General features: G+C 37.2%; 1 protein-coding gene across 1 annotated transcript in view; it reads left to right on the top strand.

Annotated features, from left to right (window-relative positions):
- DPP4 (dipeptidyl peptidase 4) overlaps positions 1 to 7,872 on the top strand; it is a 90,971-nt gene extending 83,099 nt beyond the window's left edge. The window contains exons 24-26 of the mRNA XM_053596760.1: positions 4,698 to 4,770; positions 5,034 to 5,107; positions 6,729 to 7,872. Of these exons, the coding sequence (XP_053452735.1) occupies positions 4,698 to 4,770; positions 5,034 to 5,107; positions 6,729 to 6,830 (249 nt within the window). The 3' untranslated portion in view covers positions 6,831 to 7,872. The remainder of the gene's footprint in view (positions 1 to 4,697; positions 4,771 to 5,033; positions 5,108 to 6,728) is intronic.
- Positions 7,873 to 15,832: the final 7,960 nt, after the last annotated feature.

The following is a 15,832-nucleotide window of genomic DNA, read 5'->3' as shown; positions in this document are numbered from 1 at the left end:
ACTCACTTTTTCTGTAAGAGCCTGGAGATGGTGATGAATATTTGGCGGTGATGGCAAGTGACAGTAGAATGTGATAGTAGGGGACATTTGCTTTGGAGTTCGACAGACATGTATTCAAATTCGATTTCCATCATTTACCATCACCGTGAGCTTGAGGAGGCTCCTTAATCTCTGAACCTCAGTCTCCTCATCTGGATAATGGGACAATCGGATCCGCCCCCCAGGGTTACTGAAATGATTAAATGAGACACCTGTGCCTGCTATGAAGCAAAACACGGAGGCTGCCATGTTATTATCTTTAGGAAGCAACTGGTCCATCTGGTTCCTAGGTGGCGCAAGGGGTAGCTTCAAAATTGTTACACCTTCTGTTTCTCATCGTACTACCCTACTCTTATCAGCTCTCTCTTTTATTTAAAAAATACAAAGATTTATTTGTTGGAAGGTAACTGAGGAACCAGCATGATCCAACGAGCAGTTACAGATGGTTCTTCTTGAGGATTGAAGGAAAAGCTCCTCACAGGGAGGCTGTGGAATCGGCACTGCCACTGGACCAATCCTTCCCACTTCTCTTTGCCAGACTGTTGCTGGCAGCGGGGCTCTCCGGAAGTTTCTAGCCTCAGGAGAGTGCCAACTGCACCACCATTGCATCCTTGCCCATTTATCACTCTGAGTTTCCTTTTTAGTAGTTGGTGATAGACTATTCAGCTTCTAACTTAGTCATCCATTTCCTTTTTTATTTCTGTTTCCATGGATAGGCAAAGGGGGATTATCCTATCTTGGTGGGTGAAAATAGCATAATTAAATTTTTTACAATCATTAATCGTACCTTAAATCAATGTGTGCATTTCTTTCACTAGCTTTGCATGTTACCTTTATAGCTTAAAGTATGCCGTACAGTGGATGGCAAAGAGTCGTACTTGTGAAGCCAGGAAGCGCAGTCTAGTAGGGAAGGATCAGTGGTTCTAGAGGCAAGGTGACACAGCTGCGTTTTTCTAGAGGAATAAAACGTTCTGTGCAGTTTGATAGCCTTAAAGTGGGGTGTGCCTCCCGGCTGCCTGTCTCCTCTCACAGAGAGGTCCCTCCGGAACCTTCTCCCAGTGAGCAGGGCACGTGTGCATTTGCAATGGCACACTTATCTTCCAGTTGCTGGGAAAGCTTTTGTTTTATTTTTCTCTTGCTGCATTAAACTATTTGTCTTTCTTTCTTTGTAGTGTAATATTGTTAATGTAAAACAATTTGCATCATGACACTTTTATCACAGTTTTCGTCTTTTTCTCAGTATGTTGCATTTCTCACCATGTCTAGTTCATCACAGCTACAGTGTGTACATCACAACATTTATCTTAGGCTCAGGGTTTTACTTGTTTATAAAAATTGTCTTCTTTCAGCCTGTATTCACTCCATTTAAGAAAAAAAAAAAAAAAAAGGCAGCCAGAAACTGTTTTGGTCCAAACTCCAGTAGTTATCACATTCCTTGCTAACTGTCCTGCGTATTTATATGTCTCCTAACTATTACTCTGTGTTTCAATGACATTTCTCAGCTTCATGGCTCGGGAAGGTTGTAGGAGCAGCTTTTGCTATTCAAGCTGCCAAGCAAGGCAGGCCCAGGAGGCTTTTGGAGGTGAGATGAGGTGACACAGTTGTATATTTGGGTCAGGTCTGGGTGTTAAAGTTGACTATCTTCCATGAGCAAAGAGCTAAATTTAATTTGGGGAGAAACAAGGAGGGAGGAAGTCGCACGGGCTGAGAGCATGGCTAGCAGAAAGGATCACCGTAAAAGATTCTAATCAGGGCACCTGCGCCTGTGATTCAGGATGGTAATATTCCCTGTCAGCGTTCAAGCCTCAGCCTTTCCTGGCTCCAGCTTTGAACACTTGCTGAAGTGTCTTTTAGGGAGATCGATTTTGACCCTTTCCTCTCTGAAGGGCAGAAAATTACTCAGAGTTCTATTGCCACGTTAGGCTGTATAACACTTGTACAGTCAGAAAATACACCTCCCAAATCTCACAGGGCTGTGCAGACAAATCTCTTTTTCTCTTATTTCAGAGTAAGAAGACATGAGGTCTCGGGAGAGTACCAAAACATACCTGTTCTGTGAATTATGGCATACTCCAAATTCTGGGACAGTTAATTAACATTTTATTTCCTTTGCTGGAAGCCCACATCATAAGCAGCTGGGAATTTTAGTAGAGACGTAGTGCAACACAGGAAGTACCAGGGGCTTTGCTGTCAGATTTTGTCTTGTTTTCACACTTGTTGTATTGTACCTGGTTATTCACCTTCTGGTGAATATTCATCTTTCCCTGCAGATAACGTTCACTTCTCAAGGACTCCATCTATAAAGCAGGGTTGGTGTACACCTGTTTTACTTGGATGTTGTGAGAATCAGATACAACGTGCTTTTATAAGTCTTTCCTGGTGCTTGACACAGTGATAGGGTAAAAGCTCAGTGAAAATCAGCTGTTATTACTAATGGCGTATTGCTTGAAGGTGGGCAAAATATATTTCAGCAAATTTCAGAAGGAGACTATTTTATTCTGTGTGCCCCAGCTGATAACATTTGCCTCTGCAAAACTCAGATCAAACGTAGTGGACAAGTGTTTAATGAGGTCTTTCTTTTGCTCATTTAATTAGCAAATATTTACCACTATGTTAGATGCTAAGAATAACGAACAGCATAGAAAATTTATTTTCTTATGGATCATATTGTTTAGTGGGGCATGTAACAAATAAATATTGATTGACTAGGGAAAAAATGAACAGATAGACAAATGGTGATGTTGGGATGGATGGATGGATTCGCATATGGATGTATCGACCTGAGACATCTCACCAGATAAAATGTTTTTGAAAAATAAAGTAAAATAAAAGAATATCTTTTAAGGAGCCCTCAGTGTTTGCTCTGAAAGTTCATTCAGAAGTGGAATATGGTTAAGACAAATGGGAACTAGTCTACTCAGGGGTGGGAGAACATTTACTCTAAGCTTATTAGGGCAGGTTGACCTTGGGACATTCAGTCAACTGAAACATTTTGGAAGACTCTGTCCTGAAAATTGTAGACATAACATCTTTTTGCCCCAGAAACACTGTGTAACAGAATTCTCATATCAGCATCATACATTTAACCAAAAATAAATATATAAAATGCTCTGCCATGTCTCCTAGTTCCTATTTCTGTGAGGGAGGAAGAGGGGCACCATTGTCCCCCCCCCTTATCCACAGGGGATACGTTCCAAGACCTCCAGTGGATGCCTGAAACCATAGATAGCAAAGAGCCCTGTGTACATTGTTTCTTATTTCTTCCTATACATACATATAATAAAATTAAATTTAAAATTAGATACAGAAAGAGATCAACAGTAATAATAAGATAGAATAGTTGTAACAACACACTGTAATAAAAGTCATGTGATTGTGATCTTGCTCTCAAAATATCTTCGTGTGTTTTACATAGAACCCTGAAATTGAAGAAGGTGAAGCCTTGTAGAGGGGTCTATTCGGTTCTTATTCCCATTTCATAGAAATCAAGGCCGAGAGCAGGATATCTCCAGTTGCCCAGCTCACTGATACCAAAGCTGGGACAAGAATACGCACACTCTGACCTTAGCATTATTCCCTGCCAGGCCACCAGGGTTCCCAGCAAAAATACTAAAGCTACAAAGACATACGTAAAACACAAACCTTGGCTCTCACTGAGTGGACTTCGATTCACCAAGATGCTGCAGGACCAGCCATGGAGAGGCTACTGCCCCTTGCCCAGAACAACCCATAACAGAAAAATCAAAGCAGACTTCCACCCTCCCAGAGGCACTCAGGTGTCTTTGTGACATTTCTACCATCATCCCAACTTTGTAAATATTCTACAATTAAAATCAGATGATTAGATCTATACTGTTAATGGCTTTTTCATCCAAGAATCCTGACCCTCATTCTAGGAGCCCTACCTGGCTTGGGCCACAAAGCAGTCTCAAAAAGCTGGCCTCCCAGTTTTTTATCCTATTCTTGGCTGATTTGGGAATGATTTGATCCAATAGCTGCATTTCCTCCAATGTACAGAATGAGGCAGACAACAACCCACCAGTTTTCTAAGGCCATTCTTGATCTTTTCTACCCTTTCCCCTCCCGTATGTTACATTTGCTCCAGTTTTTAACATCTGTTCCCAAAGAGGTAATATTTGCTTTTCATTCAGAGCCTAGCAATGTGGACCAAAGTTTACATGACATATTGCAGAGTATGTTTAGTTGCAAATGCTATGTACAGGCTCTTTGAAATGTAGCATGTATGGCACCATGTGACACATGGTTGCCATGGTAATACACTTTTTGGCTGAACTACAACAGAAGCCCATGGAACATACATTGCTAATATGAGACTCTGCCCTGTGCTAATGCATAGGACACAGCCAATCTGGGATCTGGGACTCGAGGGGTTTTGCATGCAGGCTGGGTGGCAGGTGCCCTCTTCCTGCATGTGCAGGGAAGACTCGGCATCCTCCCTTCCCAGTCCTGTCTCCTAGGCACAGGGCATGCTGTGCATCCTGCCATGCATGGAGACAGCATTTGCTTGAATATCGGTTTGCTATATTTTGTATCAAAGGGGGCCCCAGCTGAAAACATTTTATTTTGTAAACTGAAGTGAAAAATCAGTTTATGGCAGATCCTTTTTTGAATAATGACATTCTTTTTCCCAATTCCAGAATTCAACAGTCATGAGCCGAGCTGAAAATTTTAAACAAGTTGAGTACCTCCTTATTCATGGAACAGCAGATGGTGAGTTTCAGTTAATTAGACTTTTTAGTATCACAGACAGGTTTGCAATTTCACTACTGACAAAACAAAAGCATGAGGGGCAAGACTGTTACATTTACTTCAATAAAACAGTGTTGCTTTCCATAACTCACTTGTCTTGGGCTAAATGGGATGCTGAGTTCTAGAACTTCAAACAGTCCCTTTCTTCTTATGCCTTTCCCACCCTTTGGTGTCAAAACTGGAACAGCTATTAGCTACTTTGTATTTCCTTTCTTTCCCTGCAGATAACGTTCACTTCCAGCAGTCAGCTCAGATCTCCAAGGCCCTGGTGGATGCTGGAGTGGACTTCCAGGCAATGGTATCGAAAAACTTTCTGAAGGGAGGGAAGTTGCTAGTAGGGCATACTTACCTCTTTCAGGCTACTTCTCAAAGAAGGGTCAGAATAAAAAAGGGTTTTATTTTCCAGTGTGAAGACAGAGGAGTGATATCCTTGAGCCATATACAGAGTAATTTTCAATAATATTAAAGAGTTTGGGGTTGAGATGCAGTGTTGCATACCCTGTGTGTGTCAAACCACCACTCTCCTACTCTTGGGACTGTTTGATCTCTCTCTATTTTGGTTCAAAAGTAATCACTTATTCGGTAAGTATGTGGCAAAGTAATTCTAAAGTGAAACCAGCATGATAATAGCTCAGGTCAAATATGAAAATCCATTTCTGTCTAGTATGTAGCCATTCTGACAACAGTGGGATATTAATGATTGCCACACTTCAGTTTTTACAATTGCCACGTTATCTTCTGTTGAACTACCACAGGTCATAAACAATTAGGCTTGTTTTATAATGTCAGAAATGGCTAGAGCTGTTGTCGCCTACACAGAGACTCTTTCCAGTTATTAAGTCAGATTCATTTTCTGCACTACAGATTTTCAGATTGAGTAAAAACCAGGTATGCACATTTATCTGTGCCTCTGTGCGTCAAAGCACTTGATTTGCTCTGTGCTTAGCTCACACGGTGCCCACTGTATAGAAGCAGAACAGTTATTTGATCCTGAGAAAAACTGGCATATATTTTGGGTCCTATTTTTATAATAAGTTGAAGTTTATTTTTCCACCATTTAAAGAAAAGAGACATAATACTTTACTGAAGCATTCTTAAAAAGTTAGTTTGTGTCTCCATAACATATGTTTGCCCAGCAATGAGTGACTTTCCAATTATTTAATAAAGTATGAGTTGACAAATTTTTGCCACAGGTTATAAATGCCATGTACATAAATGTCAGAGATACAGGTTAAAAAAAAAAATCCAGTGTAAAATCTAAGTGTATCAAACAATACATTTGCCATGTAATGTTTTTTGAACAACCACAGGTAGTAGTCCAAACATTGGACTTTTGACTTCACTTATGTTCCATATATGTATGTATACATACATGTATACATATTGTATAATATATATGTATAATATTGAAATAGATGTCTCTAATTTCATAGTACTATATATTAGGAATAAATGCCTTCTAAAACATTCATTTATTTTAATACAGTTTATCTTACTAGAGTGTAAAGAAGTTTGACACTTGATAACACTTTATTAAAACAAATAGGCTTAATGGGATAAACATTCTTTCCTTTGCATGGCATGTTTCTAAGTGTCCTTTGAGTCAAATTTGGAAATAGATTTTGGTGTTTTAATTAGAATTTACATATACTTAAAGCATTATGCAGTAAAACTAAATTCACAGTGAGTTCTCTCAGCACCTGCAAAAGAGAATCAGACTTCTGTAGGACACAACAACATGCCCTGGAAAAGCTGAGGGAAATTAGACACCCACCCTGTTTAATCCTGTTTCAGTGTGTAAACTGTTTCAGGAATTAAAATACTCTGTTTTATACCACGTATGCTTATGAGAGCATAGTTAATTTTTTTTTTAAGATAACTGACTTCCTAATTCTGCCCCTTTCTTTCTCCCTCTCTAGTGGTATACTGACGAAGACCATGGAATCGCTAGCAGCACAGCACACCAACATATTTATACCCATATGAGCCACTTCATAAAACAATGCTTCTCTTTACCTTAGCACCTCAAAATGGCATGCCATTTAAAGCATCTTAAAAGCCATTGTTGTTCCCATTATCTCAAAACCTGTCAAGATGATCTTCTTTGAAAATGCACTTGATTTAAGTGCATTCTACATCTTCTTTGAAAATGCACTTAACTCAAGAAATTTAAGGTGACCTTTGTTTCCAAAATCCAGACCTATAATCAAAATTTGAGACTCTGTCTTCACAACACATTTTTACCTTACAGAATTGAATTCTCCAGTCTGGTTTTGTTTATCATTTAAAATCATTTCCACATCAGCTGCTGAAACAAATAGGAATTGTTTTTATGTGAGCTTCTTATAACTTCCCTGGCAGTATTTTAATTTCTTCTAACTGGACTAGTCCAGATTTTGTCCTGTTTGAAGGGCTTGCAAGCTGTGGGTAGGGACAAGAGGGAACAGGGAGAGAAGATAGCAGGGCATGGCTGGGAACCCAAGTCCACGCATACCCACCCGACCAGGCTACTGTCAGCTCTCCTCGGAGAAGAGCTGTTCACAGCCAGACTGGCACAGTTTTCTGAGAAAGACTATTCAAACAGTCTCAGGAAATCAAATATGCAAAGCACTGACTTCTAAGTAAAACCACAGCAGTTGAATAGACTCCAAAGAAATGTAAGGGAAACTGCCAGCAATGCAGGCCCCCAGGTGCCAGTTATGGCTATAGGTGCTACAAAAACACGGCAAGGGTGATGGGAAAGCATTGTAAATGTGCTTTAAAAAAAAAAAAATACTGATGTTCCTAGGGAAAGAAGCAGCTTGAAACTGAGATGTGAACACATCAGCTTGCCCTGTTAAAAGATGAAAATATTTGTATCGCAAATCCTAACTTGAAGGAGTCCTTGCATCAGTTTTTCATATTTCATTCCTTTAAGCATTTTAATGAAAAGAATGTTTAAACTTCCTTGGACTTGTTTTTAAAGATGGGAAATAAACTAGAATGTAATGTATTCTTATTTCCATTCTACCTACTGTGGATTTTCTCTTGGTCACTTAATAAACGTGCCTTCATTTTTTCAGATGTAGTGAGTTGTGTCTTGAATCAGACCTAAACCACACTGGCATATCGACACATTTGTCTAGAAAACTTCCTGTTTATTTTGTTAGTAATCCCAGACTACTTTGTAAACATGGAAAGAGTTTAGCTTTTGCAAAAAATTAAGACACACAAAAATGTGTTCAACTAAGCAGTTCATTAGGTTTTTGTCTAATACATAATTTGTTATCATAAATACATATAGTCTTTGAGAAATCAACTTAACATAAGTTTAATTATTTATATAAAGCATAATTTATACTTTTATTCCAGGTAATTATGATGAGACTCATATAATAAATTATTAGTAAGGAATATTATTTTGGCAGTTCTGACACCTTAATAGAAGTTCAAAACAAAGTCAAGTCAATCACTTACGTGTTTGACCAATTGTGTTTGGTTGACATCACCATAAAAATGAAAGCACAAATTTCAAGTGCTGAATTTGGCTTAGCAAAGCAATGCCTAGGTAAGTGAAGAATCATGATTTCCGTTTCAATTATTTGCAAAGCAGTCTTTTTTTTTTTCCGAAAATTGACTTTATGAATTTAATCTTAGTTTCAGACCATTTGCTAGACAAAGTTTTCCCAGACAGGGTAAGCTACAGCATAAAAATCTAAAAATGGAAGAAATGGGAAAACAAATCTATCAATTCAACATGAGACTGGTGAGTCATGCACAGGCATGGACAGAGGACTGTGAAATCCATCTTCAACTACATTTTCAGAGCATGCCAGTGAGTAGCTTCACCTTCATTCAGTCTAAAATCCCACCCACTCTTTGGAACCACAAACTGACCTTCAGACCCACAGGGATATTGTTAAAATTGTATTTCTTGATATGGTGCAATCATTGTGAGCAGCTGGACCAATCTTTACAGAATTCTATATCAAGAAGAAGCCATAATAATATATGTTCACATGCTGGATAGAATAGTTATAAATGCAAATTAAATGAGAATCCTCCTTTTATTTTCAGATATCATATAATACCAGATGTTATATAATAAGCAGATTTTGCAATAGTGGTATCTAAGTCAGGTATTGTATAATATTTGTCCAATATCAAAATGAGAGGAATTCATTGTTTCTTTAGTTTTTAAACATGCTAAATATTTTTTTCTGGAGCCCAGAGGAAATCCCAGCAAATATTTTGCAGGCATTGGGGGTTAAAATTGGTAATGATAAAATCAATGTAGATTTTCATTTGATCCTCATAGGATAAGGTTTACTTGCCAATAGGAGTTTTAAATTAGCTTTTTTGGGAAAAAGGTAAGTTGACAAGTTTCTAGAGATAAACTTAATCTGAGGGTAAATTTGAAATTCTAGGTCTGACAATCAGTCATACCACTAAGCTGTGCAGACTTGTGCTGCCATTGATAATGTTGTGGCCTCTGCAGGTATCTGCATAACTAAGTATCCACTAGTAAACGTCCTGGTAAAGCACATCAGTGACCAAGGGCACACACACCAAAAGAAGGGAGAAATGGTTTACATTTTTTCTTTGGATACAGGTTTGTAATTTAAGTTTCAGTGATTTTTAGAAAAATCACTTTAAAACTTGTTTTTGGACTTTTTTGTCAGAAATATTGTTAAAAGTAATTACATACCTTCATGCCTTCTTAAATATTAGGCACAAAACATAATTCAATGCACCCTTGGTGACTCAGAGCCCCCTCTGGAAAGATCAATTATCGTCAGGTTGTGTGTCATTCTGGGCAGTTTCTGTTTCCTTTCTCCTTCACAGGTGGTCACTGAGGCTACCAGTCCCACCTGTTGGCATTTGCTGCTTCTGCTCTAAGTTGATGTGAGAATTCTGATTTATAAGACAACTAGATGTGCATAGTATTTAAGATTTAATAAACTCTAAATGAAACACATCAAAATGAAAGCATGGCTTTTTCCGTAAAGTCAGAGAATTCTTGGCCAGCTTTGTGACAGGTATTTCAGCGGTGTCCCGGGACCTTTTTGCATACCTCCTAAGTGACCTAGCGTGGGTGTTCAGGTGGCTGAGAATAAGACAAATAAGGGTTATAGCACATAACATCCTACCTAACAAGAGAAGATCAGAGCGTGGTATTAATAAGAACAATGTTATGCTCAGTAGAAATATATCATCTCTCTGCATGTTATCTTTCTGTGACAATATTAACATTTAAACTGAGGAATTTGAATCGACAGATAACTTCCTTACTTTTTTTCTGGCACTTACTGGTTTTCAACTTAATCACAGTTCTTACTCTATATAACCTTTCACGTGAACCAGCTCTCCAGGTTGTCAAACTATTTAAAAAGCCTGTGTGAGCATGGTGAGCAGTGTGACCATTCAACAACCGAAATCCTAAATTATTTTTTATAAGCTTCTTTTACTCAAAATCATGATATTTGTGGCTCATGAACAAAAAATAAAAATATTTCAGTGCATTGGTTCGGTTTTCACTGTTACTCACAGAGAGATGGGTGCCAAGACAATGTAACATTGAGAGGAAGTACTGTATCTCTCTTCTTAACCTCATTCTGGTTCCAAGAGCCAGAATGACTTGCCCCCGCCAGAAACTAGGTCACATGGACCTGAGTTAAGTTCTCAGCACCACCCCTAACTACTGGGAAACATTTAAAGAACATTATTTAACCTCTTTGAACTCAAGAGTCTTCATTTGAAAACAGTACAAAAACACCTACCTCCCACAATGGTTGCATTGCTGTGAAGTTTACAGAGACACTTAGGACAAAGCCAGACACTTAGGACAAAGCCACCTTTCTTGTCTTCCTCTCCCTAATCAGCTGTTTAGCTGCTCCTTCTGCCTGGGGGTCTCCAGAGGTGGCACAGGTTAGCTTTTTGCCTTAGCTTTTTCTGTGTCCTCAGGTGCTTCAGTAAGTACCTCAGTAAGAGTACTTCATGTTCTAAGGAACAATTACTTAATCATTCTTAATGAACTACCCAGCAGAATCTTCTGATTGTATTTATGAAATCAACAGCCTTTGCCGGCTGGGTAAACACCAGAGAACAGAAGTGGGCTCTGGAAAGTAACAAAGGTGGGGTAAAACACCCCAAACCCCTTTTACCTACACAAAATTAGAAACAAATGGAATAAAGAAGTCACATGAAAGAAACCTCTGCATCTACACACACCAGAAGGCAAGATAGGTCCCTGGTAAAAACTGATGAGTGAGTGAGGATGTGAGGTGGGCAGGAGGAAGGTGGCTTCTGGACTCTGATGTGGCAGCCATTGGCTAAATTTTGTACTAAAATTACTCCGTAGATATCTTTAGTACTGTCAGGCTTACTGTTCACACTGTGCTTTTCACATTTTTTTCAACTACAACTGTATGTCCGTATATGGGGATATTAATCTCCATACATAAAAGAACGCTATACATAAAATAATTATAATAAAGCTTTTGTACCTAGAGGTACGTGTTAGGTTCCCAGGGACTATGCTTGAGTCTGTTTGCTTTCTATCCTAATAGAAATTTACAGACCATTCACAGACTGTCTGGTTTTATCATCCGGGAGGAAGATCCCTAAAGAGACAATTCTACTTTTTCCCTGCTATATTCCATACCAGGGGAGTCCAACCTTTTGGCTTCTCTGGGCCAAATTGGGAGAATAAGAGTTGTCTTGGGCCACACATTAAGTATCCATCACTAACAGCAGCTGAAAACTTTTGTTAGTGGGTAAGTTTCCGTCACCACAGATAAGCAAAACAGTCCTTACATAATAATCACTAATATGGAAAATGTAAATATCTAAGTAATAAAAGAACTTTACTTTTATTATAAAAGTAAAAGAACAGTGGGCCATATAAAATTAGTGCCATATTTGACATATTTGAGAAACTAATGCATCAATATCTGGTTCCATGGAAGTAGTTGTAATTCTCAGTGATTTCTTAAAGTGCTCATCTGATATTTTGGTCCTAATTTTACTCTTAATGGGCTTCATTCTTGAAAACGGTTGCTCACAAGTATAGATGCTGCCAAAAAGTGATGAATAAAGCATGATTGTGAAGCAAGGGATACTTGTCTCAGGGAAGACAGTAAAGAGATATGATCAATTTTTTTCCTTAAATTGAATATCAGATTGCACTCTATGCATTCTATTTGAAAATTGACAGGTAACATATTTAGGTCAACTGGAAATGGAATTGCAAATGCACCAAAATATTATTTTCCCAGAAATTTTGCAATCTATTTCCAAACTCTTATGTCCATTGGAAAAGAAAGTCTGCATATTTTTCACTGTTCACAGGACTGGATTTAGCTAACATGTGGAAATGCATAAAATTGTTTGTCTTAATTTTTGTTTGCCATAGTATCAGTTTCATTTGGAACACTATCATGATTTGAAACATTATATCAACAAATTGGTTTTCACCTTGAGATGCTTACTCATTTAATTGAGTGGTTTAAAATCCACAAAAAATGCGGAATCTGTAAGCCAGTTTTCACTGTGAGGTTCTAGCATGAATTTGGTTTTTGATACCATAAGCAACTTGAAAACCTTAAAAAATCATAAAATCTTTTCATGGCTTTGATTTAGCGATCTTCCTTCCCAGAAGTAAATGATGTTGCTGTAGACAGCATCAATATTTTTAAGGAATTCCTAGAATTGGTGATGGTTCAATCCCTTGACTGTTATGAAATTCAGTCTTGATGACAATTTGCATAATGTTATCATTTTTACAGCTTTTGCACATAAATTTTCTTGACGTAAAATGTAATGAGACTTCATCAAATGTGAGTTTGGGGCAGCAATTGCATCATCTTCTATTAATTTTACAAGTCCCCCTCTTTTACTTACTGTTGCAGGGGCACCATCAGTAACTATACCAGATATGTTGACAATGGACAAAGAAAATTGTTTAGACATATTTTTTAATGCTTCACATAATCTCTTGATTTAGTTGTGTCTTTTAGCGGCACTAAAGAAGCCATTTCTTGAGTGACATTAAATTTGCCATCAATATCTCTAAGAAAAATGGCAAATCGAGCAATATTTGTAGGATTAGTGCTGTTATCCATCACCAAAGCATGAGATTCAGTTATCAGCTTTACCCTCCAAACATCTTTTGATAGATTTTCCAATTTCTTCAATTCACCTGGCTATAATCTGGTGACACAAACTGATTTTAGAACTATCCCCTTCTTTTCAGGGCAAATAATACCTGCCATGATTTTCATACACTGCTTAATAAACTCACCCATCAGTAAATGTTTTTGATTCTTTGCTATTAAATGCTACCACATAACTAGCTTTTACAATGGAAGCTGCCTGAGTTATAACTTAAAAAAAATTTTTTTGTTGTTGCAAAGAGACTTTTTTCAGTTCCACTATTTCGTCCTTTTGACACAATTCTTTATATGCATATATATATATATAATGCCTTTTCAAATTATAGTCTTTGAAAACTAGCACAAATTCCCTACAAATTAAGTGGTGTGGCTTACTACTTGCTTTGACAAAATGATAGTTATGTAACCTCTTTTCATTGAACAATCTTCCCTTCAGCCATTATTCTTCCTTTGGGGGGTTTTGTTTTCTTTCAAGATGTTGTAGAAGCCATGATGGGATTAAACAAATAATAATAGGCAAGGGACCATTTTACTATTATTATGAAAATTAATTGAGTAGAAAATGGAACTCAAGGTTTGGATTTTCTATTTCTATTTCTATTTCTATTTCTAAATCAAGATGTGCCTTCCACATCTCAGCTGCTGATGCGGACAGCTGATTGTAAAGTGGGGCAGGCCAGGTGTCAGGTGCTGCCAGGGCATGGATGTGCCCTTATAATCAAATAAAAATGCTTACCTGACTCCTAAATAACATCAAACACCTAATGTTGCAATGGTAGGTTGAAATATTGATAATCCCTACCCTGCCAAGTCACCACAACCACATGTAGTACCCGATGGTGTCAGCTCGACTGTGCTTGGAAGGGAACACAGGGGAAGCTACACACCACTGGAAAACTAATGCCACACATTTGTACAGATAGCGAGAGCATAGATAGGTTTATTTTATGTGATATTGTAATACAATGTTGTTGTTGTCTACACAGTTCATGCTCAAGAACTGTGCAATCGAGTTCCACCAAAAAAAAAAAATCACACACAAAAAAACTCTCATAATGTTTTAAGTAAGTTCACAGTTTTGTATTAGATCGCATTCATAGCTGCCCTGCGCCACATGCGGACTGTTCTTGAAGGGGCTGACTACAGCTAACCTCTCAATGTAGATACTTAGAGAATCATCACATTATCCAAAGTATTCTCATAAAACTTTCAAATGATGATTTCATTTCATCATGTGAATCTATGACATGTAATGGATATATTGGAAAAATTGGAGAGCAATCTTGCAAAGACAGTAAAATAGACAAGTGTTGGGGGCAAATGGGCTAAAGTTAAAACAAAACAGAGGTAAGTTAGTGCAAATAAAAAACAGAATAAGTCACACTTTTAAGAGTCAAGAAAAATCCTGAAAGATCTAGGCCCAGTATTAAAATACAAGTTGTTTGCAAATCCTCAGAGGAAAGTTTCTATCATACCATAGATTAAAATGTCATGCAAGGGACATTCAGCTTATAATCAGGAAAAAATTTCCCAATATTATAGGATGTTAAATACTGACAATTACAAAGTAACTCTCTAAGATAGCAGTTATCTCCACGACACACTGCCAGATGGCTATAAAAGAATTATGGTCCCATCTGACTTTTGTAAAAAAATAGGGAGGAGACAACTTTTAGGAAATCTTTCCCCACAGAAGTTAAAAACAGAAGTGTAAAACAAAAACAAAACAAAAAAACAGAAGTCTAGAGTTCTAATAATGGGGAATCCTACTCATGACTTTAGAGCTTTTCACTGGTCAGGGGAGTAATATCCTCTGTGCCCATTTCTGAGAAAATGAGAAAATATACACTTAGAAAGTTCTCATAATTTTCTGTTCATAAAATTATGATATTTTACTCTTAAAACATGCTCTTGAAGGTTCACATCCCAAGCTTTCTTGAATTTAAATATTATGTTCAATCAAAATTTTCTACACTGATTAATTAATATGAAGAAAAAAGACAAGACAGTTTGTTTTATAATTTATAAAGCACAAAGAAATTAGTTAGGATAAATATTTATTTCCACATAATGTTTCTTAGTTGTGAAAAAACACAATATCCTAGCCACATTTACACATTTTTTAAACTTTGCACTAAATTACATTCAAGATCATCAGTAATTCTGACCTGGAATCTGAAATTAGGAGTAAATATATAACACTACATTTTTCTTATATTTTATATGATTTCAAAATATTAGGATTAACATAGGTATAGCATTAAAATTCACACAAGAACAAAATGACTATAAAAATACTCAGAAATACAGAATCTCATTGGATATGATTGCTTATTCAACAGGCGATCATATGGCGGTTTTGACTCACTATGATCATTTTAGCAGAGCTGTTATTAAAATATTAAAACATGAAAAGGCTGCTTCTGGGACCGACCGGCTAAATCATAAAACAATGGAAATGTTTACAATATAGTATCCGTATTATAAAATACACAGAGGCAATACACTGGAACAAGAAGTTTCTGTATTTTCATCAGCATTTATAAATACAAACTTTATTAACTGCAAATTCTTTTTCCCATAATTTTTAAGGTCACATTCCATAAGAAAAAAAAAATAACCCCTTAAAGAGTTTTGAGGGTAATTGTAAAATGTATCAAAAGGTTGAGCCTAATAGAAGATTTGTTTATTTTTCCCCCTCATTAGCTTAGTCACAAGAGGAATGTTGTTTTCACTTTTTATGTGCATTTACGGTGTACATAATTAATAGTCTGGAAAAGCCACAGGGCTCTGAATTATTGTGAACTTGAACACTGAAGTATTATACAGTTGATGATTACTGATCATACTTAGGAACCAAGAACACTGTG

This window comes from Nycticebus coucang, chromosome 7, assembly GCF_027406575.1.
Source record: "Nycticebus coucang isolate mNycCou1 chromosome 7, mNycCou1.pri, whole genome shotgun sequence".
Lineage (NCBI taxonomy): Eukaryota > Metazoa > Chordata > Mammalia > Primates > Lorisidae > Nycticebus > Nycticebus coucang.
This window is presented reverse-complemented; position numbering and strand designations above follow the sequence as displayed.